Source organism: Musa acuminata, chromosome BXJ2-6 (genome assembly GCF_036884655.1).
Source record: "Musa acuminata AAA Group cultivar baxijiao chromosome BXJ2-6, Cavendish_Baxijiao_AAA, whole genome shotgun sequence".
In the NCBI taxonomy this organism is placed as follows: Eukaryota; Viridiplantae; Streptophyta; class Magnoliopsida; order Zingiberales; family Musaceae; genus Musa; species Musa acuminata.
Genome location: NC_088343.1, coordinates 13,903,077 through 13,926,967, shown reverse-complemented (window position 1 = coordinate 13,926,967; position 23,891 = coordinate 13,903,077). Strand labels below are relative to the sequence as shown.

The 23,891-nt window shown below is 41.4% G+C and overlaps 5 protein-coding genes and 1 non-coding gene across 14 annotated transcripts; 5 read left to right on the top strand and 1 right to left on the bottom strand.

Annotated features, from left to right (window-relative positions):
* The first annotated feature begins 387 nt into the window (after positions 1–387).
* On the top strand, positions 388–4,256 carry LOC103988079 (nifU-like protein 2, chloroplastic). The gene is made up of 4 exons (XM_009406589.3): positions 388–570; positions 669–771; positions 2,087–2,397; positions 3,921–4,256. Exons 1-4 carry the CDS (start codon positions 469–471, stop codon positions 4,110–4,112), a joined length of 708 nt encoding a protein of 235 aa, XP_009404864.1. The 5' UTR covers positions 388–468; the 3' UTR covers positions 4,113–4,256.
* Positions 4,257–5,649: 1,393 nt separating this feature from the next.
* LOC135615016 (serine hydroxymethyltransferase 7-like) lies at positions 5,650–11,769 on the top strand. Its single transcript, XM_065112973.1, has 4 exons — positions 5,650–6,959; positions 7,659–8,064; positions 11,117–11,218; positions 11,318–11,769. The coding sequence occupies exons 1-4, from the start codon at positions 5,901–5,903 to the stop codon at positions 11,539–11,541; spliced, it is 1,791 nt and encodes a 596-aa protein (XP_064969045.1). The 5' UTR covers positions 5,650–5,900; the 3' UTR covers positions 11,542–11,769.
* Positions 11,770–12,336: 567 nt separating this feature from the next.
* TRNAR-UCU (transfer RNA arginine (anticodon UCU)) lies at positions 12,337–12,409 on the top strand. Its single transcript has one exon. It is a non-coding gene; the product is annotated as a tRNA-Arg (tRNA).
* Positions 12,410–13,104: 695 nt separating this feature from the next.
* LOC135615015 (aspartic proteinase Asp1-like) lies at positions 13,105–15,641 on the top strand. The gene is made up of 9 exons (XM_065112972.1): positions 13,105–13,500; positions 13,570–13,687; positions 13,802–14,025; positions 14,108–14,341; positions 14,412–14,550; positions 14,643–14,837; positions 14,941–15,013; positions 15,101–15,188; positions 15,300–15,641. Exons 1-9 carry the CDS (start codon positions 13,280–13,282, stop codon positions 15,364–15,366), a joined length of 1,359 nt encoding a protein of 452 aa, XP_064969044.1. The 5' UTR covers positions 13,105–13,279; the 3' UTR covers positions 15,367–15,641.
* A 334-nt stretch (positions 15,642–15,975) lies between these two features.
* Positions 15,976–22,826, top strand: LOC135586085 (uncharacterized). 8 transcript variants are annotated; one of them, XR_010487807.1, is made up of 9 exons: positions 15,976–16,112; positions 16,202–16,334; positions 17,779–17,847; positions 18,461–18,517; positions 18,595–18,683; positions 19,222–19,664; positions 19,724–22,205; positions 22,350–22,446; positions 22,544–22,826. XR_010487807.1 is itself a non-coding variant. In XM_065112970.1 (8 exons), the coding sequence occupies exons 5-8, from the start codon at positions 18,676–18,678 to the stop codon at positions 22,625–22,627; spliced, it is 297 nt and encodes a 98-aa protein (XP_064969042.1). In that variant the 5' UTR covers positions 15,976–16,112; positions 16,202–16,334; positions 17,779–17,847; positions 18,461–18,517; positions 18,595–18,675; the 3' UTR covers positions 22,628–22,826. The 8 variants fall into 8 exon arrangements, 5 of the variants coding, with proteins under 5 accessions (XP_064969042.1, XP_064969043.1, XP_064969040.1 ...); XM_065112970.1 differs by lacking the exon at positions 19,222–19,664 and having other exon boundaries at positions 22,136–22,205; positions 22,506–22,826; XM_065112968.1 differs by having other exon boundaries at positions 15,991–16,112; positions 16,213–16,334; positions 22,136–22,205; positions 22,350–22,826.
* On the bottom strand, positions 19,028–20,280 carry LOC135615014 (NAC transcription factor 32-like). 2 transcript variants are annotated; one of them, XM_065112965.1, is made up of 3 exons: positions 20,118–20,280; positions 19,740–20,014; positions 19,028–19,629 (listed from the first exon to the last, which is right to left on the bottom strand). In XM_065112965.1, exons 1-3 carry the CDS (start codon positions 20,278–20,280, stop codon positions 19,195–19,197), a joined length of 873 nt encoding a protein of 290 aa, XP_064969037.1. In that variant the 3' UTR covers positions 19,028–19,194. The 2 variants fall into 2 exon arrangements, with proteins under 2 accessions (XP_064969037.1, XP_064969038.1); XM_065112966.1 differs by having other exon boundaries at positions 19,740–20,048; positions 20,141–20,274.
* Positions 22,827–23,891: the final 1,065 nt, after the last annotated feature.

Below are 23,891 nucleotides of genomic sequence, written 5' to 3'. Positions count from 1 at the left end.
AATCGAAGGTTCTAGTAACAAAGATAAGGGTAAAATCGTTAAAATAAGCATGATTTGTTGGCCCGGAAATTGACCATGAGAGAATACATGATTCCGACTCCGATAGCCACCGGCTTCGGTTACAACTGTTATATTTGCCACGAACCATGCCAAGACAGCGCGACTGAGATACACGTGAAAGAAGGCACGTCGCGACTTCACACAGATTTGGCGATGGCGGTCAAAATTTTTACTCGCATGGCTGGTCAAACCATGTTAAAAAGACAATAGTTGCCACGTGGAAATTGGCCATCCGCTCGCCGCCTGGCCGTGCTAATTAGCATGACTCCAATTAGCATCGGCTCGGGTCCGTTGCTCCACTCGTTAGGTTGTGGTGGACACGCGGTCGTTTCCTATTTCGACAGCCGTCGCGTCCGGCGTCCTCCTGTTCATCCTGTTCGAGAGAGAGAGAGAGAGAGAGAGGAGGCTATGATGCAAACTTCGGTGGTGTCGAATCCCTCGTCTTGTACCGAAGCCACCTCCTCTTCAGCCGCCGCAGCCTTCTTGCCTTTCCGTCCTCTCCGCTTCAAGGTCTGTCTCCGCTATTCTTTTCTCCCTTCCTTTTTGGTTTGAATTGGGGTGGTTTCCGGTCCCCCGGGGATCACAAGGTATCGCTGTGTAAACGACAGGATTCGGGCGTCCGGGGAACCAGGATTTCGATCTTGACGCGCGGGTTTCGCTCGCATAGGGGTTACGCTCTTCGGTCGATTCCCAGATTTAGGAGGCCGGCCGGTGAGCCTCTCGATGGTCTCAATATCGTTTGGTTTGGCCGATGCTTTTTCGTTGTTAATTCTGGTTTTATTTATATTACGCTTGATGAATCAATCACCAAAGTTCGTTTTTTTCCCCGGATGAAGTGCCCCCTTGATGACCGCCATATGAGATCATATAGTTTTAAGGCAATTAGAGGTCCTCTGTCAAAAGGAGAAGGGATTGAATTATCAGGAGATTTGGATTTTTCAGTGTCCCTTGGGTTGCTCTTCATGCCATAATTATGAAGCTCCATAAAGGAATGGGAATATAAGCTAATTGAGGCTTTCAATCCTCCATAAGTATTATTTTTATGCATATTTTGTCGCTGTCTTTTACATTAATTGTTGATATCGGAAGTGAATAAAGTTGCTGCAGGGAAGTGATTAATCAAAGAGTTATTAGAAAAACTAATTTAATGTCGTGAATGTTTGTATGATTTACACAAGTCCGTATTTAAGTCTCAGAATGAAATAGATAAACTTTTGTACTTCATATTATAGAAAACAATGTGTGCATCTGAGACATTAGTCAGAAGAAGATACCACATTACTAGTCATGTAACTGATGCTACACTCCAAGGTCAAAGGATGCTAAATAAGAGAAGAATAATAAGCAGCGAAAAAAACACAACTAATCTGAGTTCATTCTGATTCTGTTATCTGGAGTACCTGATACGAAGTACATTACTTGCGCTTTTAATTCAATTCATGATTACCAACTGAATGTAAATTTTTAGCTAGTGCCTGGAGAAATGTAGACAAATGGACAATGAGGAACATTAAGTTGGAAACTGAATTAAGGAAGTTGATAGGAGAGAAGATTGTGATGTCATGAATGATAAAAGAAAAAAAAAACAAGCAGAACAGTAGAGTTGTAAGAACTCCAGCAAAGTTACTTCACTTCGTCAAAGGCAAAGAAGTTGGACTGCAAAGAACAAGATGAATGGTGCTATCAGTTGTTTTTTCACATAATTTTTGAAACCCAAAAATACTCATATTGCATAATACAATTGACTACATTGACATACAATAAGTATCTTTTAGTCTTAAGCTCATTTTCTTGAAATCATATTTTCCAAAGTATATGCATTGTGTCTGAAGTTGCACCACTGTCTTCCTATAAGGTGTTTAGCATGAGGGTTATCTATTTCTTAGCACAGTATAAAAGCCATTTTAACTTGGTTGACCGTTTTTTTTGTTTTTAGAAAACCAAAACTATAGGATGCTATGCTCCTCTTCTTTCCTCTGTCTTTATGGGTCTATGTTAGCTTAATCATTCTTTCTTTTTGCTACAGTGGTTAAATCAGTTGCTACTCCTGATCCATTAGTAGAGTTACCTCTAACTGCTGAAAATGTTGAGTCGGTGTTGGATGAAGTGCGACCATATCTTATAGCAGATGGAGGAAATGTAGTACTTCATGAGATAGATGGAAACATTGTAAGATTAAAATTACAAGGAGCATGTGGTTCTTGTCCAAGTTCTGTAATGACGATGAAGATGGGCATCGAGCGTCGCTTAATGGAAAAAATTCCAGATATAGTTGCTGTCGAACCAATCACTGATGAGGAGACTGGTCTTCAGCTGAATGAAGAAAATATAGAGAAGGTAACAAATAGCATATTAATAATTATGTTAACATGTGGTTTTCTCCATTGGAAATTTGGGATGCTGAATGTGTCCTATGTTCTTTTTTGTCGTGATTGTGACCGCAAAAGTGTTATTTTAGGTCCATGATTTTTGAAGATTTTTAGTCTTTAAATTGAACTAATTACCTTCCATATTTTAGGGGTGCTAGTTCACATTATTTTTTACTTTTTTATTATAAATGTTCTAGTGTTTGTGCATTTCATATTTCTCGTGTACGTTTCTTCAAGGATTATCGATTATAGAAAGTTAAGGTATCTACGAGTTGCCACCATGAAAACAGAATTGATCAAACATAAAACATTGCTACCTCTACCTTTCCTTGTCTTTGTTCCATCTGTTTAGCTGTTAGGTGAGTATATTTTAATTCAGATGAAATACGGTGTGGGTTCCAACTCTCATGCTAAGCGTCTAATTCTTTAATCATCTTTACCAAACTGAGCTCAAACCCAACTATGAATGTAGTCTCCATAAGGTCTGAACAGCGACCTGTCTGGACATCCTTTGTATATCTTTTTGTTTTGTCAATTTTTTTACAATTGAAACATTTATGCATGTTATATAAGATCTCAATCTTGGCGGTTAGCAAAAGTTTGCTATGTCTCCAACTTATCATGTCCCATTAACTGGACTGTTGCATTGCATCCTGACATGGCTTGTAAAAATGTTGTGGTGTGATTCAATGGTTCGTTGTGGAACAGTTGATCGCCCATTTAGGCTATTACGAGTATATATTTAACAGGGTTTAAAGATGTAAGTTTAATTACACATGAGCCTCTCGTTGCATTGTATTTGAGCAACTTCCAATGTAACACTGTCTGGAACACTTTCAGAACAGCGAGTTTTATCTATTTAGGCCTTATGTTCCTTTGAAGTTAAAAACAAGAAGTTAAATCTTGCTATTGCTAAAGTGTAGCTCTTGATGAGAGAAAATGATAATGAAAAATTTCATACCAAATTGTATTGATATATGAACTCAATAAAGCATTTTCCCAGTGTGAGGTGACTTTGGTAAACTACTTTTTTCATGTCTTGATGCCCTTGGTTGATAACACTTGTTTATAATTCTCATGATTCCAGCTTGAATATTGCACCATTCACTCGTGCTATTGCTGAGAAGAGCTAAGTTAGATCTCATTTTGGAGTCCTTGTGGATTTGATTGCTGTTCAAGAAATGGAAGTTTGTGACCAAAACCCTCTAGCGATTTATTTCCAGCTGAAGCTTGGAATCACTAAGAATGATATTGATTTCCGTGCTTGATGGCAATATTTCTTGGACTGGAAGGAGGACATTTTTTTGCAAGAATTCTTAACTTATCCTTTGTGGTTCAACTTCTTTCTTGTGGTGTTTTTCTGCTGCCAACATTGTACTGAATTGTTTTGAAATCTTGGCTGCCTTGATATTACCATTTCTTTGTGTGATTACATAAACAAGCAGATGCCAGAATGAGAAGCCTGATACTCTGCCTCTTTTTCCATGTTAGGTACTTGATGAGATAAGGCCATACCTTGCAGGAACTGGTGGTGGTGAGCTTGAGCTAGTCAAAATCGAGGAGCCCATTGTTAAGGTTCGGCTAACAGGGCAAGCCGCCGGTGTGATGACTGTTCGAGTGGCAGTAACTCAGAAGCTGCGAGAAAAGATACCTGCCATTGCGGCTGTTCAGCTTTTATCGTAGGTCGGCCGAAGACTTATTTTTATACTTATTCTTACACTATGATGTTGTAAGACGTTGTATAGTCAATAATTTTGCTTGATACAAAAAGCTCAAGAGACTCATCATCTTTTCAAAATCGAAGCCTTTGTGATTGATTTGAGGTGATTTTGATTGCATCTCTCATGTTGTGTAACTTCAGAGATAAACAATGTCTAGAATATGTTGTGCAAATTATAACTTTACATCCAGCACGATATATATATATGGTCATGATAGTCCACATGAACCATGGCAAAATTTGGGTTTCTTTCTCTTACAATAGAATTATTAAACTATAATATGTATGAAGTATGATGCATCCAGTAAATACAATGTCAATTTTTTTTCACAGGGGGAAGACTTTATGATTTTTCTAGAAAGTAAATCTTCTACAATAATTAGGGAATGAGACTATAAATTTTTGTCTATGGACAACACTAGAAAAAAAAAAAAAATCAAACTTAATATCAAGATTTCCAAAACTTAACCTAAACTCTGATGTAGGTATTCATTTATAATTTTTTAATAGATTTTAATTTTAATATATAATTTTTTTATATAAATTAAATAATATATTTAACATTGTAAATATGTCATTTATAATTTTTTAATAGATTTTAATTTTAATATACAAATATTTTTTATATAAATTTAATAATTTATTTAATATTGTAAATATGTCATTTATACTTTTTTAATAGATTTTAATTTTAATATATAAATTTTTTATATAAATTTAATAATATATTTAATATTGTAAATGTGCGCTTTCATCACTTATCTTAGAGGGGAAAAAAAGTATATAATCTTATCTATAAATAAGAGGTTTTCTTATCAAAAATTAATATATCAGGATAAAATCATAAATGTGCTAACTATTTTAGTTGATAAAATTTTTATGCTCCATATATTAGTATGAAAGTATTTAGTAAAGAAAAAAAAGAATTATATTCATATATATCATCGAGTGTTTCTCCATCTTGATTCTAACATTTGTGCACGTAGTGAAGCAATAATTAAGATCAAACCAAGTAATAGGGAATCCAAGTTTAATTGATTCTAACAAATTAATCCTTTTTAGCATACTAGAAATAGTCTATTCCTAATAACAAGAAAATCCCACAATTTGCTCGATCATGTGTTCTTTTGATGATATACATGAAAATAATTATTAAGCTTATCGCAAAATATACTCGATTATGCCCCTTATACGTGTTCGGCTGTGATTCACCCAAATTCGAATCTTGCAGCTGATCCTCCCGCAGTAAACCACGAGAATAATAGAGGAATTAAATCCACCGTCCAATCGGCATCAATCGGATAAGACGCGTGAACGTCTAAGTAACTCCCGTGCGTGGTCGCGACTTACCGAAGCGAGGGGTCGTGATGGGGATGGTGACCTGCTGTTCAAGTTGACGACAAGCGCGTCTTTGCCCGCGATCCCGTCCAGGTTCGCTCCCACTCCTCCAGATATTCCCATTCTTAAACGGGCTAATGCCGGTCCCTTCCCTCTCTCTTATACCGTCTTCCTCTGCCCTTTTCTGAGGCTAGGGTTTCCTTCGTTCTCTCTCTCTCTCTCTCTCTCTCTCTCTCTCTCTATCTGCCTCCCTCTCTTCGCCTTTGATGGAAGCTAGCAGCCTCTCTGCCTCGCCCTCCGCCTCCCTTCACCGCTGCTGTTTCCGTTCGTGTTCTTGTTGTTGCTGCCGCTGTTTCTGTTGCTACCATCTGTAGAGTTTGGAATCGTCGTTTGATTCCAGTCTTTGATTTGAAATGGATCACACTCATCACCAGTCGAACCTGTCCCTGGGGTTCCATGCCGTTCCTCTACCTCCGCTGACGTCTCGTGCCCCCATCGCGGACGACTCGATCTCGCTCCAGATCGATCCGGGCCTTCGGGACCCGTCCCACAACCCTCGGCCGATCCCTCTGCAGTTTTTCGACCAACAGCCGGACAGCGCCCGCGATGGATCCGTGGGGGCGAACGATGGCGAGGAGTCCGATGAGGAGGATCAGAAGGAGGAAGAAGTCAGGATTTTAGGGTACTCGATGTGCATCAAGAGGCAGAGGAGAGGGGATTCGTCCTCCTCTTGCTCGTCGTCATCCATGCTACTCTCGAAGAGGGCCAGGGTGGAGCCTGATCTCGAGACGCGGAGGGACGCTGTCCGGTCCTGGGGAAACCAGCCCTTATCTGCAGCCGACCCTGAGATCTTTGAGATCATGGACAAGGAGAAGCAGCGGCAGGTACTGGGAATTGAGCTCATCGCTTCGGAGAACTTTGTGTGCCGTGGCGTGCTCGATGCCCTCGGTAGCCATTTGACAAACAAGTATTCTGAGGGATATCCGGGTGCCCGATACTATGGTGGGAACCAGTACATTGACCAGATCGAGCGGCTATGCCATGACCGTGCCCTTGCAGCGTTTGGTCTCGATCCTGAGTGCTGGGGTGTGAACGTTCAGCCTTACTCGTGCACCTCAGCCAATTTCGCGGTGTACACAGGCTTATTGCTCCCAAAGGATCGAATCATGGGGCTGGATTCACCTTCAGGCGGGCATGTTAGTCATGGTTATTACACGCCCAGCGGAAAGAAAATATCTGCAGCTTCCATTTTCTTTGAGAGCTTATCATATAAAGTGAATCCGCTCACAGGTTACATTGACTATGATAAGCTTGAGGAAAAGGCGATGGATTATCGACCAAAGATACTGATCTGTGGTGGGAGCACGTATCCACGAGAGTGGGATTATGCTCGAGTTAGGCAGATTGCAGATAAGTGTGGAGCAGTGTTGATGTGTGATATGGCTCACATTAGCGGGCTTGTGGCTGCCAAGGTTGAATTCCCTTATCCTCTTTTGGTTAAAGATTTTTCTTACCTTTTAGTCTGTTACCTCAGTGTGAATATGAACTACCCATCATTTGTCTCTACTGTGACTACGTGAGGACACTGTTATCCTTCTATCTAGTTGCAGTAAAGAAGAATGCCACTTGAAAAAATTATATGTATTTAAGGCAGACCAATGAAAACGAGTTGACTCTTTTTCGTCTCTTGTTAATAGTGTAAGTTTACTTTTATGTCTTTTGTTCTATAAAAGCTGTACTGACATAGATATTCATTGTTGGCATTGATGTTTCTCATTCCTTTAGCTAAATCAGTAATCTAATTGATTTAAGTCATAACAATATATTAAAAAGTTTCATCATGTTATCAGTTGTATACTCTTAAATGAGTTAACTATGAGCTAGTCATGCTGGAACGCAATATGGTTGCAATAAAAAATGATTATCTTTTAGTTACTCAAATTTAAGTGAGTGAAGGCGGTTCTTCTTTTGAAGTTCACACATTAAGAGAGTGGCTACCAACACTCCCTCCTGATTCTGACACCCGACTTTATTGTCTGATTTTGTGCTAGTGAATTATGTTTCATAGAACTGTTTATGGAATTCTTGGTAGCTATGTAATGCAACTTCTCTCTTTAGTTTCTATTGATGAATAAATGGACTTTACTCACTACCAGTTTAACCATTTGCAGGAATCCCTGAGCCCCTTTGATTATTGTGATATTGTTACTTCAACAACTCACAAAAGCCTTCGAGGACCTAGGGGTGGTATAATTTTCTTCAGGAAAGGGAAGAAACAGAAAAGGCAGGGGTTTTGCCTTGGTCAAACAGATGAAAATGATAGATATGATTTCGAGGAGAGGATAAACTTTGCTGTTTTCCCATCACTTCAAGGCGGTCCTCATGATAATCATATAGCTGCTTTAGCAATAGCTCTAAAGCAGGTGGCTACACCTGAATACAAAGCATACATTCAACAGGTCAAGAGAAATGCTCAAGCATTGGCATCTGCTTTACTGAGAAGAAATTGCAGACTGGTCACTGGGGGCACAGACAACCATTTGTTACTTTGGGATCTCAGAACCTTCGGTTTAACAGGTACTCATGAAGATCAATATTCTTAAAATTATCAAGCACGAAAAATGTTTCTTAGATATGCCAGTCTTTGCAAAAAAGAAAAGGTCCATGGAACTAAGAAATGATTTATGGGAACAGCCTTTAACTTCTCAAATTGCACAACAAAGAACAGAGTTGCTTCTTTAAATTTGCAAGGAATTTACTTTTACCTGTATGTGCTTTTTCTGTTATTTTGCATGTGCTCTGTATCTTCAGTTTTTTCCTCTGGGCTGTAGGTTATTACATCCTCCTTGTCTATTAAATTACAACTACTGTTAATTTACTAAAGCTACGATGATTTTTAACAAATAAACATAACTTGAATCAATGGGATGGGAAATCTTTGAGGCTTGACTCTTTCTTTTTTTTTGTGCTGTCCACTGATTTGGCAGTGTAGCTTCTCTTGTGATCTTAGGTCTACTAGTACAATTGTGTGTGTGTGTGTGTGTGTGTGTGTGTGTGTGTTGATTGAAGGTTGTAAGAACATTAGTTCTTAAAAAGGAAATAAGTGACTTGTATACTACAGATTTGCTGGTGGCATCCAATTTAGCATCGTCATCTGTTTTCAAAATATGAATCTTGCTGTTGCCTTTTATGATGGAAATGCCATGATGATAATATAGGTTTTCTCCAACATGTGCTGCCCTTTGTTATTGTCATGTAGCTCTTTTAAACTCTTATTGAACTATTCTTTCACTCGTGTGTTTTAACATGCAAATATATCTGGTTGGGTTTGCTTATGAAATACAATCACTTTCATGGGCTTCTTTGAACCTTATTGTTATTGGCCAGGATTACTAGTTTACATTTGTTGAAACATGGTGTCAACTGCAAGTAATAATGGTGACGGACTGATATGTGGCCTTTTGTATTGGAAGTAGCATCTTGTTATTGGTATTTGGTACACATGATACTTGTTTGAGAGGGTGTGTATGCAACAAACATGATATAGTCAAACCTTGAGAATAAATTTTCACTAAGGATAACATGATTAGACAAATCACATCTGAAACTGTTATTTTTTGGGAGGGAAATTGAAATAAAAGGGTTTTGAGATTGCAGAGCTTTAGGCTGGATGAAATGCAATTTGTAGAAAACCATGGGGGATCACAGGTGAACTTTTTAAATTCTTGATAGCAATAATGGAGCTTAGTTCATTATTGTGTCCTCTATAAGTACGACAAGAGTCAGATCCAACAAGTATGTTGATGTAAGAAAAATGCTTTAGATATTTACTAAACTTGGCTTTAGATATTTAGGCTGGATGAAATGCAATTTGTAGAAAACCATGGGGGATCACAAGTGAACTTTTTAAATTCTTGATAGCAATAATGGAGCTTAGTTCATTATTGTGTCCTCTATAAGTATGACAAGAGTCAGATCCAACAAGTATGTTGATGTAAGAAAAATGCTTTAGATATTTACTAAACTTGGCATATGTATTCTTGGCTTTCTTGAAAATGCAAAAAAGAGTAATTGGAATGTAAAACTTCAGGAACTGAGGGACAAAAATGTAGAAAGTGAAATACAGTGTCAAGATAATTTGGTTGCTGACATCTTTCTGCTTTTTAAAGAAATAAACATGAATTTGTACGCTAATTATAAAATTTATAAATTTAGCAATCAAAACTAATATGTCGTTCAAAGTTTAAATTATAATTTGAGTTATGATGCTTTGCTTGTGGTTGATCATATAGTTTAAATTATAATTGGACTTATGACTTATAATTATAGTTTAAATTATAGTTTAAATTATAATTATAGTTTAAATTACATCTATGTCTAGCTTATTGATGTTCTTTCACTTAGTAATCCAGTGTCTTTTCCCCGTATATTAAGTTCCTTTAGTGTTTAGGAGAAATTTACAGGAGAAATTTATAGGTAGCCACTTTTTCAATCAAATCAGTTTTGTTAGGTGATTGGTCACCAATTTAGAGAGCTAATATCAGACGTTTTTGGTGATTTTATGAATGTTATATGGATATTATTAGCTCCGGTTGGACTTTTGGTTGGTGCATGTTCGCATAAATAACAATGTTTTTTAGAATTACCCAAGTGCTTGGTTTTGGCACCAGTTTTTTAAGATATAACTTCAAACTTAGTTATCAAAACTTGGTAATATTTATGAAACATAGACCATTCTTGCATGGTCAGTTATACTTAGTATTCTGATTTTGTTGTAATGTTGATATCCTCTTTAGCAACAAATTTCATTATGACTATGATCTTTGAAGTATCAACGCAGATACAGGACACTGTTTCAATAGAACATGGATATATTTAAACTCCAAAACTTGAAAAATCAGATGCATTGTAGAATGGATACACAAATGAGGGAAACAATTAATAACTTAAGATGTATATAAATATATAATACTACAGGATAAAGTTTGACACCTATGGTGTTAGAATGATTTATAATAGATTTACAAGTAATATGCAAGCATCTATAATTCATCTTTTAAGATATTATTTTCAGAACGTACCATATGAAGAATATAGATGAGATAGAAAGAACTTTGATAACTAAAGTGAAGTATCCAAGAACTATCCTGAAAGTACCCTATCTTTTTTATAATTATTTAAAATTTTGGATACTTCGAGGAGGCATTTGACATGTGTCTGGTATCTTATATGTGATTCAATATAGGGCAAGCAATTCAATATGCTTGTAAGTAATAAATCTCCATAAAATTCTTTGAATTTTTCTTGTAAAAAATATTGATGGCAAATGAGATGAGATGCTTCTCATGTCTGCTAACTAATTAAAGGAAGTAGAATTTCTTTCCTACAAAACAGGACCCTTCATTTCTGTATATTCATTGCATGTCAATGAATACAAGATTAACCACCTTCCAAAAGTATATGATTTATGTTAAAATAGGCAACTTATCAAGAGCCACTTTTGGAGAACATTTCTTTTATCAACTTAGCTGTGCTTAATCAATGCAACTTGTGTGCAGGTTATAATTATAATCTTTAGAAATTTTCTTATTATAGACATGACTCTTTACTGATGGTAATCCTGAAACAGGTAAGAACTTCGAAAAGGTCTGTGAGGCATGCCACATTTCTCTGAACAAAACCCCAATTTTTGGTGACAATGGTGCCATCTCTCCAGGGGGTGTGAGAATAGGTGACCTCTCTCATGCCCATATATATTTTCAATATCAAACATGCAGGTTCTGTATGTTGGAAGGATTTTAAGCAACTTGTACGGGTTTTGCATGTGTAGGAACTCCTGCTATGACAACCAGAGGTTGTTTAGAGGGAGATTTTGAAATGATTGCCGAGTTTCTTCTGAGGGCCGCACAAATAGCAAGTACCATACAGAAGGAACATGGGAAGATACAAAAGGAGTTTCTGAAGGGCCTCGAAAGCAGTAGGGATGTTGCTGAGCTTCGCAACCGTGTGGAGTCCTTTGCTTCACAGTATGCAATGCCAGGATATGATGTTTAAGGGGGGACTTCCAGAGATCTTGCTATTCTCCATAACATGGTAACTGTCTTAAATACATGTTATACTGCAAAAACATGGTGACAGTCTTTAATTGCTTTCCATTGTTTGCTTACCTTACTGTACAAAACGAAAGTACCATTTTGAGTTGATTTGGACATAGATGCATATTGTTTTGTAAAAGTCAGAACCTTGCCATATTACCCACCCTTTTTGTTTCTGGTCCTATAATTGGAATGTTCATGCTATTTGTACATCAAATACTCGACTTGAGAGCAGCTAGCTTATGAGCTCTAATATCCTTATATATATATATATATATATATATATATAGTTGTAAGTTAATTGAGAGAAACATTGTTTCGTTTGTCATTTTGTTGTTATCCATGGGCTTTATTTGTTTTGGAGTTCAAAGTTGTGATAAGTGAGGCTAGGGATTGCTATAGTAAATTTGTGTCGCTCCGAATCAAGATGGGCAAAGCAAATATCTGCTCACTCTTTGATGTTGCGATGAGATACGAGCCTTTCATAAATTTATGGAATCGGAGTGTGACACGTTGCTGCTCTATCATTCCACATTTCTAGTCTCAAGGGCAAATCACAAGGGATTTTCCTTCAGTGGATTCGTGGAGATTGCCCTCCTCTACTCCATACCGATTAAAGTTGTTCGGATGCAGTACTTGCCGATTATGACAAACTGTGGTCGGACGGCGCACGAACACTGATCTTAGGAAATCAAGCGTCGAAATAAATATCGTTTCATCAGATATTAAGATTTATTGACAATGAATACAACAAGCGCCCGTGGCCTAATGGATAAGGCGTCTGACTTCTAATCAGGCGATTGTGGGTTCGAGTCCCACCGGGCGTGTTTTTTTTATTATTTCTCCGTTTCGTTTTTTCACAACAATCATCTTTATTTTATTTTATTTTTCTAAATCATATTTCTTATTGTGGGTTAGAAGAGTCCCCATCTGTTTTCTTTTCCTGAAAACATGACTAATAAAATGAGAAATACAAATTCAACGTAAAAAAAAAAAAAAAATTCCAGCGAAACTTGCTGCCTAAGTTTGCCACTGTAACTGTGACATGGATTCATTCCAAATGCTCTCTCTGTCTCTCTCTCTCTCTCACTGAAAAGTCAACAAATACACTCCTCTTTAGCTCCCAAAATTCCACAGCTTCAGCATGGAATTAATGCTGGTTTCTGAAATGGCTGCATCAACTTGACGAGTAAACCAAGGCACTGCCTTTTGATTCCCTTCAATCGCACGGAGTTTAATCACAATAATGAGGCGTATAGAGCCTTTCATTTTCTTATCATCTTATTGTTTCATCATCGTCATCCTCTTTTCCGAGTTTATCGGCTCATCTCCCTCCTCCCATGTAAATTTCTCATGAAATATTTTTGTCCCCATTGCTGTCCCCCGAAACTGTCACTCACTCACTCAGTCACTCACCAATCTATGGGGCCCAAGAAGCGGTCCCGACTTGGTAGGGACGTTGGTGCCAATGGTTTGGGGTAACAATGGGTTAGATTGGTGGATAAATAAGGCCCCAAAGCTGTAGCTGAGACGTCGCCAGTCCATCTCACCCGCTCTCCGTCTTCCTTCTTCCGCTTCCGAGCCGGCGGGGAAGGACGAGCCCTGTGACCGGGTGCCGGATACAGATCGCGGTCGACGGCTCCTTTGAGGATAAGAGCTCCGCCTCCGCTTGCTTCTTCGATCTCAATCGGAGGAGGATGGGAACTTGGGAGGCCGTCAGAAGAGGGCGGCTCTTAATCGCCTTGTTGGTCGCCGCCGCGGCGATCCCGCCCGCCTCCTCCGCGGCCGCCACCACTCTTCCGAAGAAAGCGAAGGCGTCGAGCCCTCCGGAGCTGTTGTCGGAGCTTCCGGTCCACGCTGGTCGCCTGGTCCCGTCCTCCGTTGTCTTCCCCATCTACGGCGACGTCTACCCCCACGGGTGCGCATCGAGATTTGGGCTTTGGTCGATTTATGGTCTCAAATATTTGAATCTTGATCGAATTCGCAGGCTTTACTATGTAGTGATGAACATTGGCGATCCGTCAAAGCCCTACTTCTTGGACGTCGACACCGGCAGCGACCTCACCTGGCTCCAGTGCGACGCCCCCTGCGTCAGCTGCTCCAAGGTCGGATCTCATCCTCATCCCCTTCCATTCCAATTGAAATTTCAACATAATTCCAAGTATTATCTCAAGATTCAAGTAAAAGTTGCACCTTTCCTTTGGATTTGGTGACTTCAGGGGCCTCACCCGTGGTACCGGCCGAAGAAGAGCAAGCTGGTGCCCAGTGGAGACCCCCTCTGCGCCGCCCTTCACTCGGGCATCGCCCAGGGCGAGAACAGCGGTCAATGCGACTACGAGATCCAGTATGAAGACCGCGGCTCCTCCCTCGGCGTCCTACTCTACGACGCCTTCTCTCTCCGCCTCACCAACAGCACCCGCGCCAGCCCCATCCTCGCCTTTGGGTCAGCATCCGATCTCCAGCACTTCACCTTCTCCAAAAATTCCATCTTTGCGACCCATATACAATGCAGTTGGTACGTGCAGGTGTGGGTACGATCAGCAGTCCGCGGTCCAGGACGCCTCTGCGCCGACCGACGGTGTTCTCGGGCTTGGCACTGGGAAGGTTAGCGTTCTATCGCAGCTGAGCAATCAAGGGGTGACCAAGAACGTCGTCGGCCACTGCCTCAGCGGGAAGGGAGGAGGCTATCTTTTCTTTGGAGACGATTTGGTCCCCAGCTCTCGAATGACTTGGGCGCCCATGTCTCGTATTGGATTCCGGTGAGGTGGCTTTTGCTGCGACTCTGATCGAGTTCGCGGTGAGAATCCTGATGACTTTGAATTGCATCAGGAACTACTACTCGCCTGGGCCAGCAAAACTCTACTGGGGGACACAGTCTCTGGGAGCGAAGCAAATAGAAGTGGTTCTCGATACCGGGAGCACCTTCAGTTACTTTGAGTCTCATCCCTACCAAGCATTCCTCTCAGCTGTAAGTATGAGCTCGCTCGCTCTTTGGATTCAGTTGTTCTGGAATTTGTTCAAAGCAGGGGATTTGATGTATGGGAGCTTGAGACATTGCAGGTGAAGAGTGATCTGTCGAAGACACCGCTGATTGAGGAGTTCGATGATTCGGCCCTTCCGGTGTGCTGGAAGGGGCAGAAGCCATTCAAGTCTGTGAGTGATGTCAAGAAGTACTTCAAGACCTTAGCTCTCGACTTTGTGAAAGGAAAGAGAGCATTGCTTGAACTATCTCCGGAAAACTACCTCGTCATCACAGTAAGCATTTACAACATCTCTCTCTCTCTCTCTCTCTCTCTCTCTCTCTCGCTGTCAATCTTACTGAACAAAAGAAAAGAAAACTAAGGATCTTTGATTGCAGAAACATGGCAATGCATGCTTGGGAATCCTCAATGGCAGTGAAGCTGGACTCAGAAACCTCAATGTAATTGGAGGTAAACGGCCCGTAGAGACTGAATAGGAAAAGCTCCTCGTTGTTGTTGTTGTTGATCAAACTTTGGTTGGATTGTTGGTGTTTTCAGACATATCTCTGCAAGACCACATGGTTGTCTATGACAATGAGAAGCAGCACATTGGATGGGTTCGTGCGGCATGCAATAGGCTCCCCAAGTCTGGAACTTCCTCTCTCTGATGATTTACTACTTCCTTTTACGTGGGTGTGCATGCAAAGGGGTGGGCGGGGGTTCTCATACTGCAACTCTTTTCTGTGTCTTCAAACAGTGCTGATGACCATGGCCTTGAGGATGGTGATCTGTCTCAATATGCCAGCATGGGTGTCCTAAAATGAGAAAGGCCTTCATACTACCACTGGAAAACAGTAAACAGTGTGATTTCTGATACAAGTAATGCCCTGCCCCCTCAGATATGTATGACGCTTTTTGTTGCAGCTCAGATATGTATGATGATAGGGGGTTGTATTTTCCTATTTCTTTGGATGTAATCATAGTAAGACAAAATAAAAGTCATATACAGCAGCACTGGGACAGTTCATGGATCAAAATCATGTCTCTCTTTGGATCATCTACTTTGAATGTACAAACAGAGTGTGTTTGTAGCCTTTAAGCATCTTCTCATGATTCTTTTTGGATCAGCTCTCTTCTGTGCAGGTGGAAAGTACAGCTGCTGCTGAAACAGCATGTTTAGTGTAAATTTTGACTTTAATCTGAATTGAGTTTGTTAATGAGTCCAACACTCATACATGGGAGTGGACTACGGGTTCGTAATGGGATCCGATTTGGTCTGGTTAGACCAAACATGACTCGAGATTTAGATTCACTGATGGTTGCCCATTTTAATGTGATCGGATCGGTTATTCTTGAGTTCGGATCGGATCCGGATTTGGCTAGATCCGTTCTGGATGGCGGTCTTTTAAGCGTTCGCTCTCCCCCCCGCCCTCTTAATTGCCCCCAAATCTCCTCCGCTTCCCACTCCCTCTCGATTCCAAAACCCTCGCTGGCCTCTTCTACAGATGGATCGATCGATCATGCGATGAAGAAGGAAGAGGTACGGCAAGGCCTATCCCGCCAGAGAGAAGTAGGCGTGCTACTCTACCCTCGTACAATCCTCTATATCTTGTGAATGATCTATTGTTCGTTCTCACCGTGATGCTTCTCGCGTTGAAGTGCGTGTTCAGGGTGATCTGCGAGGCTGCAGATCGAGATCCAGCACTGTCGGAGCCAACCGAACGTCTTCCGTTTCTTGGCTTGGTTCCATGATGAGACCGGCGTCTACTTGGACCTCGAGTTCGCGGTTCAGGTGAGCTTTACAAGCCTGTGATTCTTGGCTTGGCTGGACGCCCATAATCATGTTATCCATAGGGACATCAAGCACCTTGTGAACCTGTTGCTGGATATTGAGGGATTCCTAATTACTTGATCTTAGTCGTGATGCTCCCATCTTTTTGCCCATGATCACAGTTGTAGCATATTTGTGCGATCTACCATGTTTCTGATGTAGTTCATCTTGTCAATTATCATCATGAGGGATTCAATGGTGGCAAAAAATGTTATAACATCATTTCTATGGCAAAAACCTGTGTTAATATCTTTCACTTGTCATAAAGTGTTTTAGAACTTTTCAACCTCATTTTAATAATTTGAAGTGTGTTTGTTTTGTTGAAACTCGAAAGTGAAGACCTACGAGTGGAGTTTGATGGGAAATGATCCCTTCCTTGTTCCAAAATGTTGCTGAACTCAAGAACATGAGTTCTCAAAGTCTTGGTACTTGACTTTGGCTGGACTGGCCCTTAGATGGCGTTATCTATATGATGACTCTGGTTTCAACATAATCGTCTTGAATTATGATTTGATTTTGTCTTTTTGATGACTCTCTAAACATGTCTTATGTACAAGTTATGTTTTCCCCAAGGTCTTAATAAGCATCATTCCATTTCAGATAACAAACCCTCTTATCCATCAACTTAATGTAGTTAACACTGCTAGTTACAGTGGAAGTGGCATGCACATGTTCATACAGCTCATAAAACCAAAAGTAGTACACTGGGTTGAGGAAAAGTCCAAAATCTGTCCAATTCAGAGAAAAAGAAATCCAGAATTCATGTAATCCTGGTTTTACAGGAAAGCTGAAGCCAAAGCTCCAATAAATTTTTGAAGGTTTTTTCGGATTGTGTGAATTCCAAAATTCTTCATCACCCAGGCTACCAAAGAAACCCAACAGCCCACCAACACAGTGGCAGTCAGGAATTCAGTAGGTCTCTGTAGCTACCAAATCCATCCAAGAAACCTATACTTGGCATAAAGTATTGCCACTTTTATAAAGCATCAATTTTTTTTTTGGTTTTATTGCCATCAACTAAATGAAGTTTGTTCATGTAGCAGCGAGAATTTAGGGCAGTCACTCTATTCTGTACATGTAATGAAATCCATATTTAGATCAATGACATGTCTGATTTTCTACTTTGCTGAGATGACTTAAAATAGCAGATTTTGGATGGGCTGTGCAGTCAAATGCTAAGAGACACTGTGTGGTATTGTTGATTGTCTAGCACCAGAAATGGTAGAGAAGAAGGAACATGATTATGCAGTTGATAATTGGACTTTAGGCATTATTTGCTATGAGTTCCTTTTTGGTGTTCCCCCATATAAGGCTGAATACTAGTATGGCACATTTATATTTAATTCCCCCATACTGCTCCTTGTGTTTGCTTCATTATTATGCTGAGTAGATTTTTCTGATCCAGGATAATGAAAGTTGACATAACGTTCCCTTCCACTCTCTGTCTGATGAAGCTAGTGATGTTATCGGCAACGTAAGTTTGAACCCCCAAAAAAGCATTCTTTAAAGTAAGTTTAGTCAGTGATTTGGAGTTCTGATGTTTGACATCAAATGGTAGCTTCTTGTAAAACAGTAAGATTCATCAAGGTTACTGTCACTTCATTAGATTTTTTATGCTTCCATGGATTTCCAAGAATGATGATCCTTCTTGCATTTGTTGTAAAAGAGTTTTTTAGGAAGGCATATGCTAAAAGAACACTTAAATGTGGTGGTCTCCATTTTCCCCTTGGTTTCTTGATGCAGTGGACATTCCCTCAAACACTTTTTATGACAATCTCTGCTGTAAGGCTAATAATTGGTTTGTGCTAATATAGAAAGATTTTTTGGTTTGATCGCCTGGTGAGATCTTTTTTATGATGGCCTATTTGAAATGATACCTATGTAATGGTGTGATGTCACAAAAGGGGATCATTACTCTTTGCATAGTAACAATAACTTGCAAGTTACAACTTCTAAGAAGGAATACGAAACATGTTAAATTGTTTCAGGGTCAACAGTCTGTAGGTATCTCTATTTGTCTGGAACTTATGATTTATCTCTTTTTTTATACTTCCAAGAATGTTATGGTTGAAGTTTTTGATCATCAGGACATTTTGGCAGAATATGGTGTTGGCAAATAACATAGCACATGCCTACATCTGCTGGTAATACATTAAAATTTTTTGCATCATATTTGGAAGTCTCATCGTTCTTCCCGTCCAATGTAAATCAATCTGTGCAGGCAATGGTTTGGTCGGGTGGAACAGCAAGGAGGATGCAGTAAGCTTCATCCGAGTGGTTAAAGCAGCACAACTCCTCGAGGATGCTGAGGTAAAGTGCCAATGAATCATTTTTATATTTGCATGTAGGCCTTCATACTGTTTAAAATATTTTATATTTTTAATAGTGCCCCCATATGAGGAGCTACTTCTTATTAAAATAAAATATGAACAATTGGCATATTTTAAGGTAAGCAAAATTGCACTAAAATTATTGTAAGAAGATAGCAAACAATGGTTTATGCCTGGCTCACTTTTATACTATTTAATTCTTGGTTTGTTGTAGGACTTTAAGCGTTTATAGTGAAAAGGACATGTTAGATATCAATATATTACATCCCAATGAATGAGCACTTGCAGTAATCTGAAGTCTAGAACTGGAGTCATCATCATCCATCCACTGAACAGTCATCAGCAACAGTTTGCCGATTCAAGTTGGATTCATTGTGATCATACACCCCACCCAATCGTGTTTGCCGGGTTATTGCTGGTGTCGTTCTGCAGGTCCGCAGTAACCAGCAATAGCGGGCAAAAGTTATCGAACGTTCATTTACAGTCATTTGCTAAATCTCCCAAAAGGGCCTTTGCAGGTGAACGAGGAGATCAGGGAAGGGGTCGTGGAAGAAGGCCGGCGAGACGGCCGGCAGCCCACCAACTCCCGTGGCGTCCTCCTCGTCGATGAGCCCGACGCCGAGCTCCATGTCCCAGTCGTCGTAGTCGTGGGCGTGGCTCTCGACCTCCCGCTCGCAGGCGAACTCCGACGACGACAGCACGTGCTCCGAGCCGGTCGACTCCCCCGTCAGAGGCGGCAGTGACTCGGGCGAGTCGAAGCAGATCATTGCACTTCTCGGCGCCGGCACGTGCGAGACGACACCCTGTTTTGAGTCCGGCTGGGCCGGCCGAGTCTTCTTGGGTCCGGCTGCCTTCCGGCCCGGGGTGGCTTGCTTTCCCACCTCCCCCTTCTTGTGGTAGATCCGGCACAGCACCCAGTCATCAAGCTGCATTACGAAACGCCAGCGAGAAATCGGATCAGGTACATGGCGGTCTGTATGTTGCAGCGTACAACCTCATCTAATTGTTGGGCACGTGTAGGACAATGTTGGCGTACCCGGAGGCTGCGGTTCTTGCGGGCGGAGCGATCGACGTCGGCGAGGCGGTACTCGTGCATGATCCAGTTGGTCTTCTCCCCCTTGGGCGGCTTCCCGGAGTAGAACACGAGCGCCTTTTTTATGGCGACCGGGCGAGGCGAACCGACGGGCTTGTCGGCCCCGGTGGCCTTCCAGTATCCCGAGCCGGCGGCCCGGTTCGGCCGCGACCCGTTGGGGTACTTGCGGTCCCGCGGCGAGAAGAAGTACCACTCCTTCTCGCCGTACAGTGCCATGCCTGCCGAGGAGATCATCAGGACTTCAAGATCCATCTGCACCGCGTGATCATGATCGGACGGGATGAGAAATGGGCGAGAGAGGGGGAGGACAGGCACGTGTACCTGGGAGCTGCCAGGGGTCGTACTTGTACAGGTCGACATCGGCGATGATGGGAACGGGGACGGGAATCGCCGCGCACCGCCGGCATAGGTAGTGCATCACCAGTTCCTCGTCCGTCGGATGGAAGCGGAACCCGGGGGGTAGGGCCAATTCGCTGCCGTTCATCGTCGCCTCCCTTTCCGTCGTCGTTCTCTTCGCCTCGGCTGTCGTAAGAAGGCGAAGAACGCTTTGGAATTCGGGAGAGTTGAGGGTAGGGAACTTATATCGTGGAGTGTGGCCTGGATTTACGAAACGTGGCGGAGATCGAGCGGGGAGCAGCAGCGTGGACGGGATTGGGGTGCGCGGATTCTGTCACGGCTGACGTAGTAGGTTGCGGGGCCCGCGTTGTCCCTGTGAGGGGGCGAAGGAACGGCGTCAGCCCGAGGACGGCAGCGGGCGAGGCGGAAGATGGGGACGGCGGAGCGACCGGTGGAAGACGCGGCGAGATGGAGGCGGAGTCGGACTCCAATTTAGGACAGGGGGCACTTAATTAGTGTTTACCTGTCAGCGTCGTGGCACCGGGTATTCCAGGTGGATGCGAAACGTACGGTCAAGATGTTATCCGTTATGTCCATTCCATGATTCCACACTTGAAAAAGGCCACCCGTTTTTGCACCCATCAGGATTCCGGATCTGAGAGTAACGGACGGAGAGTTAAGTTGATAGTAATAAATTGAATTTATACGTGGCAGGCAGCTACAATGATTGGTGTAGGTCAACGATCGGAGGATGGTCTACGGTTCCACGTAGGATTCCCAAGTGGATGTTTTCTATTCTTTGAGCAAGTGCGGTCTCAGGATCTGCATGTGGGTCGCGGATTATTTTTCATGGGTGGATCGTGTGTGAAAGGATACCACCCGGGAAAGTTTCAGGATGGTTCGGTCCACCTAAATCGCGGTCGTGACAAGAGACATGGCCCGCAGGCATGACAACAGACGAGATCCGCAGCAACATCTTCTTCTGGGCCAATAGTTTTATATTATTCGCGAGGCAGGTAAGGAACAAGGGATTAATACCCAATGTTGATGGGTAATGTTGTCCTTTTAATTGGACGGAGGAAGGTGGGGTCGGTCCTTGGTAGACCGCCGCGGCGAGCAGATTACGTGTAGAAGATGCGGCGGTGGCTTCCAATTTGATCTTTTCGTTATTTAACACAAAAAAAAAAGAAAGAACAACCAGTGCTGCAGTCGTCGTTAACATCAGCATTGGGATCACCACATCTTGGTTTGCAGTAGTTTAATTACGCGGAGTCAGATAGCATTCGTTAATTATATATGTCTTCCTTTTCCCTCGCTAGCTCGAAAGGTTGGGGTATGGGGAGACATCACTGTAGGTTGGTCTCTTCACTTCCGGATTCGCTGCTTCACTTCACTGTGGGTTTGCATCAGTGAGTCTAGGAGGAGATCCACAAATTCTATCCGTCAGGCTTTGGTAGTATGAGGGCATTCAGTATAGTTTTTACTGTTTCCTCCTTTGTGGAATTTATGTTGTTTATAGCTAAGTCTTCTAGAAAAACAACAGGATGAATCTGATGAAATGCATTTTTTTACTCTTCACATCCATGATGCATTTAAATAGTAAGGTTAAGAACTCTCATCTTTACTCTTTGTTATTGTTATCCATTGACCCCATAGTTGGAGCCACTGCAGCTGGTAATGCTGTTGTTTTGAAACCATCAGAGGTTTTTATAAGAGTGATTGAGTGATCTATTCCTGAGAAAACAGCACTTTTTTGGTACAAAAGTTTGATAAAATACTCTATCCATGTCTTTACTTGCTACCTAAAAGTGTTTCTCCTGTTCAATATTTTTCTTTTCTAATATTGACTGCCTTGGTGTTCTTTATACGTGACATGCTCCACTTATATAAGATTTTTTGATATAGCTATTTCTTCCATTTAAACAATGTGCAGTGGCTGATGGTTCTGTGCACTTAAACCTGTGACATTGAACAATAACAGAACTACTATGTAAACTTTACAGGCAATGCGAGAGTAGGCCATATATCCTGATGACTGCAGCTGCAAAGCATCCAACACAAGCAATTCCGGAGGTTGGAGTAAAGTCTCTTGTTCTTGTTGATTCCAATGTTGATACAAGTGTACTGATCATTCTTAAAGGAGAAACATTGAATTCTCCTTGTTGGATAGTAGTGTTCATTCTTTACTTGCGAAACTAATTTGTCTTTGTTTCTCAGATTGCAGCAAGCAAACAGAAGGGATGCGACATTGGACGAGCTTGTATTTCACCGGATTATATTATTACAACAACATTATTTGCTCCAAAATTGCTAAGTGGGTAGCGATTTCATCCTGCTTATCTATTGCTCGATTAGTGACCATGATAATTGCAGGTGGATGCTCTAAGATCAACTTTAGAGAAATTATACAGGAAGAATGCGTCGGAATCAGCAGATCTATCTCGCACTGTGAACTCCAACCATTTCTCGAGCTCGATGAGTCTTTTGGATGGTGAAATGGTTTCTGGCACGATTGTCTACGCGGGACACCGGAATGAAGATTGCCGGTACGCATCACACGCAATACCATTTTCAATGAGATGGTTCAAGTTACATGTTTGTAACATCATCCCAATGTGATTGCAGAAGAATAGCTCCTCTTATTAGATGTTTCGGATGTTTCACGATAATGAAAGAGGAAATTTTGACCCTCTACTTCCAGTAGGGTTAAATGTGATTATTGTTGGTGTCAATAACTTTAAGTCGTGGCCTCGGGGCCGACACGATTGGGTTCGGGTCCGAATGATTGGGGATCTTCCTGGGACGACCCTTGAAACTGCTGAGGTGGCCGACTGCAGTAGTCTGATCGCGGTTGGACAGCCGTTGTTTTCACCGGGGTGGGATTCCTCGCCTGAACGCGCGGTGGGAGGCGCTTCATCTTCGCACCTGCACACAGGTCGGGTCGAGAGGCTCGACCCGACCCTTCTGACGGTCAAGTCAGTAGATAGTCTTAGGGGGTTTTTCTTACCTTTTTCTCCCTCCCTTTTCTTTCTGAGCACGAGGGTTTTTACAGGGAATGTTACCATTGCATGATGTGTCCGCTTGCAGGGAGCAGGATCGTACTCTTGGTAACGTCTAACACCGTTGTTGGTGTGGCGTGAAGGACCGGGCTTGCGCAGGACGTGGCGTGCCTCGATCATCATCTTGGTCTGCCTCGGTCAGGCGCATTAAGTCAAACCGAGGCGTGGATCATTATCTTGGAAGAGCTGATGTCAACGCACGTCCCATCATTATTACCACTATCATATTACCACTATCAATTATACCTCAAGGTTTAGTCCTTTTATGGTAGATTTTAAAACTATGTTCATATTATTATTCTCATTTATAACCAATTTACAAGTTTTTTTCTTGCTTCTAATAATAGAGAAGATACATGGTAGAGAGAATAATGTAGACAATATTATCATTGGCATCTTCAAATTCTAGTTCGTTCTCATCACTAAGTAGGTCTCAGATTCAACTACTTAGTCTACTTCTTCAATTTAACTATTTAATTCTTATTTTAAGGCAAGAGTATATTGAGGACAATGAGCGATAATGTAATTTTTATTATAACAATAATGATATTGGATTGAAGACGAAATAGTTTGAGAATCAATAATTGAATAATCTAGACGATTTATGGTTGGACTAAGATTGATGCTACTAATGAGAATTTTTGACTTAATAGAACCACTACTTGGGATGGATTGGGAAATAGTTTATTATCAAAAGACT

Bases quoted from the DNA above. Each gene is read 5' to 3' on its own strand.
- LOC135586085 (XM_065112969.1), top strand. From the start codon at position 16,068: ATGAAGAAGGAAGAGGTACGGCAAGGCCTATCCCGCCAGAGAGAA. The intron at 17,848-18,460 runs GTAAGTTTGAAC...TTTGATCATCAG, and splicing joins CTAGTGATGTTATCGGCAAC to GACATTTTGGCAGAATATGG. The intron at 18,518-18,594 runs GTAATACATTAA...CAATCTGTGCAG, and splicing joins GCACATGCCTACATCTGCTG to GCAATGGTTTGGTCGGGTGG.
- LOC135615016 (XM_065112973.1), top strand. From the start codon at position 5,901: ATGGATCACACTCATCACCAGTCGAACCTGTCCCTGGGGTTCCATGCC. The intron at 8,065-11,116 runs GTACTCATGAAG...ATCCTGAAACAG, and splicing joins CAGAACCTTCGGTTTAACAG to GTAAGAACTTCGAAAAGGTC. The intron at 11,219-11,317 runs GTGACCTCTCTC...TTGCATGTGTAG, and splicing joins TCCAGGGGGTGTGAGAATAG to GAACTCCTGCTATGACAACC.
- LOC103988079 (XM_009406589.3), top strand. From the start codon at position 469: ATGATGCAAACTTCGGTGGTGTCGAATCCCTCGTCTTGTACCGAAGCC. The intron at 571-668 runs GTCTGTCTCCGC...TGTAAACGACAG, and splicing joins TCCGTCCTCTCCGCTTCAAG to GATTCGGGCGTCCGGGGAAC. The intron at 2,398-3,920 runs GTAACAAATAGC...TTTCCATGTTAG, and splicing joins ATGAAGAAAATATAGAGAAG to GTACTTGATGAGATAAGGCC.
- LOC135615015 (XM_065112972.1), top strand. From the start codon at position 13,280: ATGGGAACTTGGGAGGCCGTCAGAAGAGGGCGGCTCTTAATCGCCTTG. The intron at 13,688-13,801 runs GTCGGATCTCAT...TGGTGACTTCAG, and splicing joins CCTGCGTCAGCTGCTCCAAG to GGGCCTCACCCGTGGTACCG. The intron at 14,342-14,411 runs GTGAGGTGGCTT...GAATTGCATCAG, and splicing joins ATGTCTCGTATTGGATTCCG to GAACTACTACTCGCCTGGGC.
- LOC135615014 (XM_065112965.1), bottom strand. From the start codon at position 20,280: ATGAACGGCAGCGAATTGGCCCTACCCCCCGGGTTCCGCTTCCATCCG. The intron at 20,015-20,117 runs GTACACGTGCCT...TCTCCTCGGCAG, and splicing joins CGACCCCTGGCAGCTCCCAG to GCATGGCACTGTACGGCGAG. The intron at 19,630-19,739 runs GTACGCCAACAT...TTCGTAATGCAG, and splicing joins GCAAGAACCGCAGCCTCCGG to CTTGATGACTGGGTGCTGTG.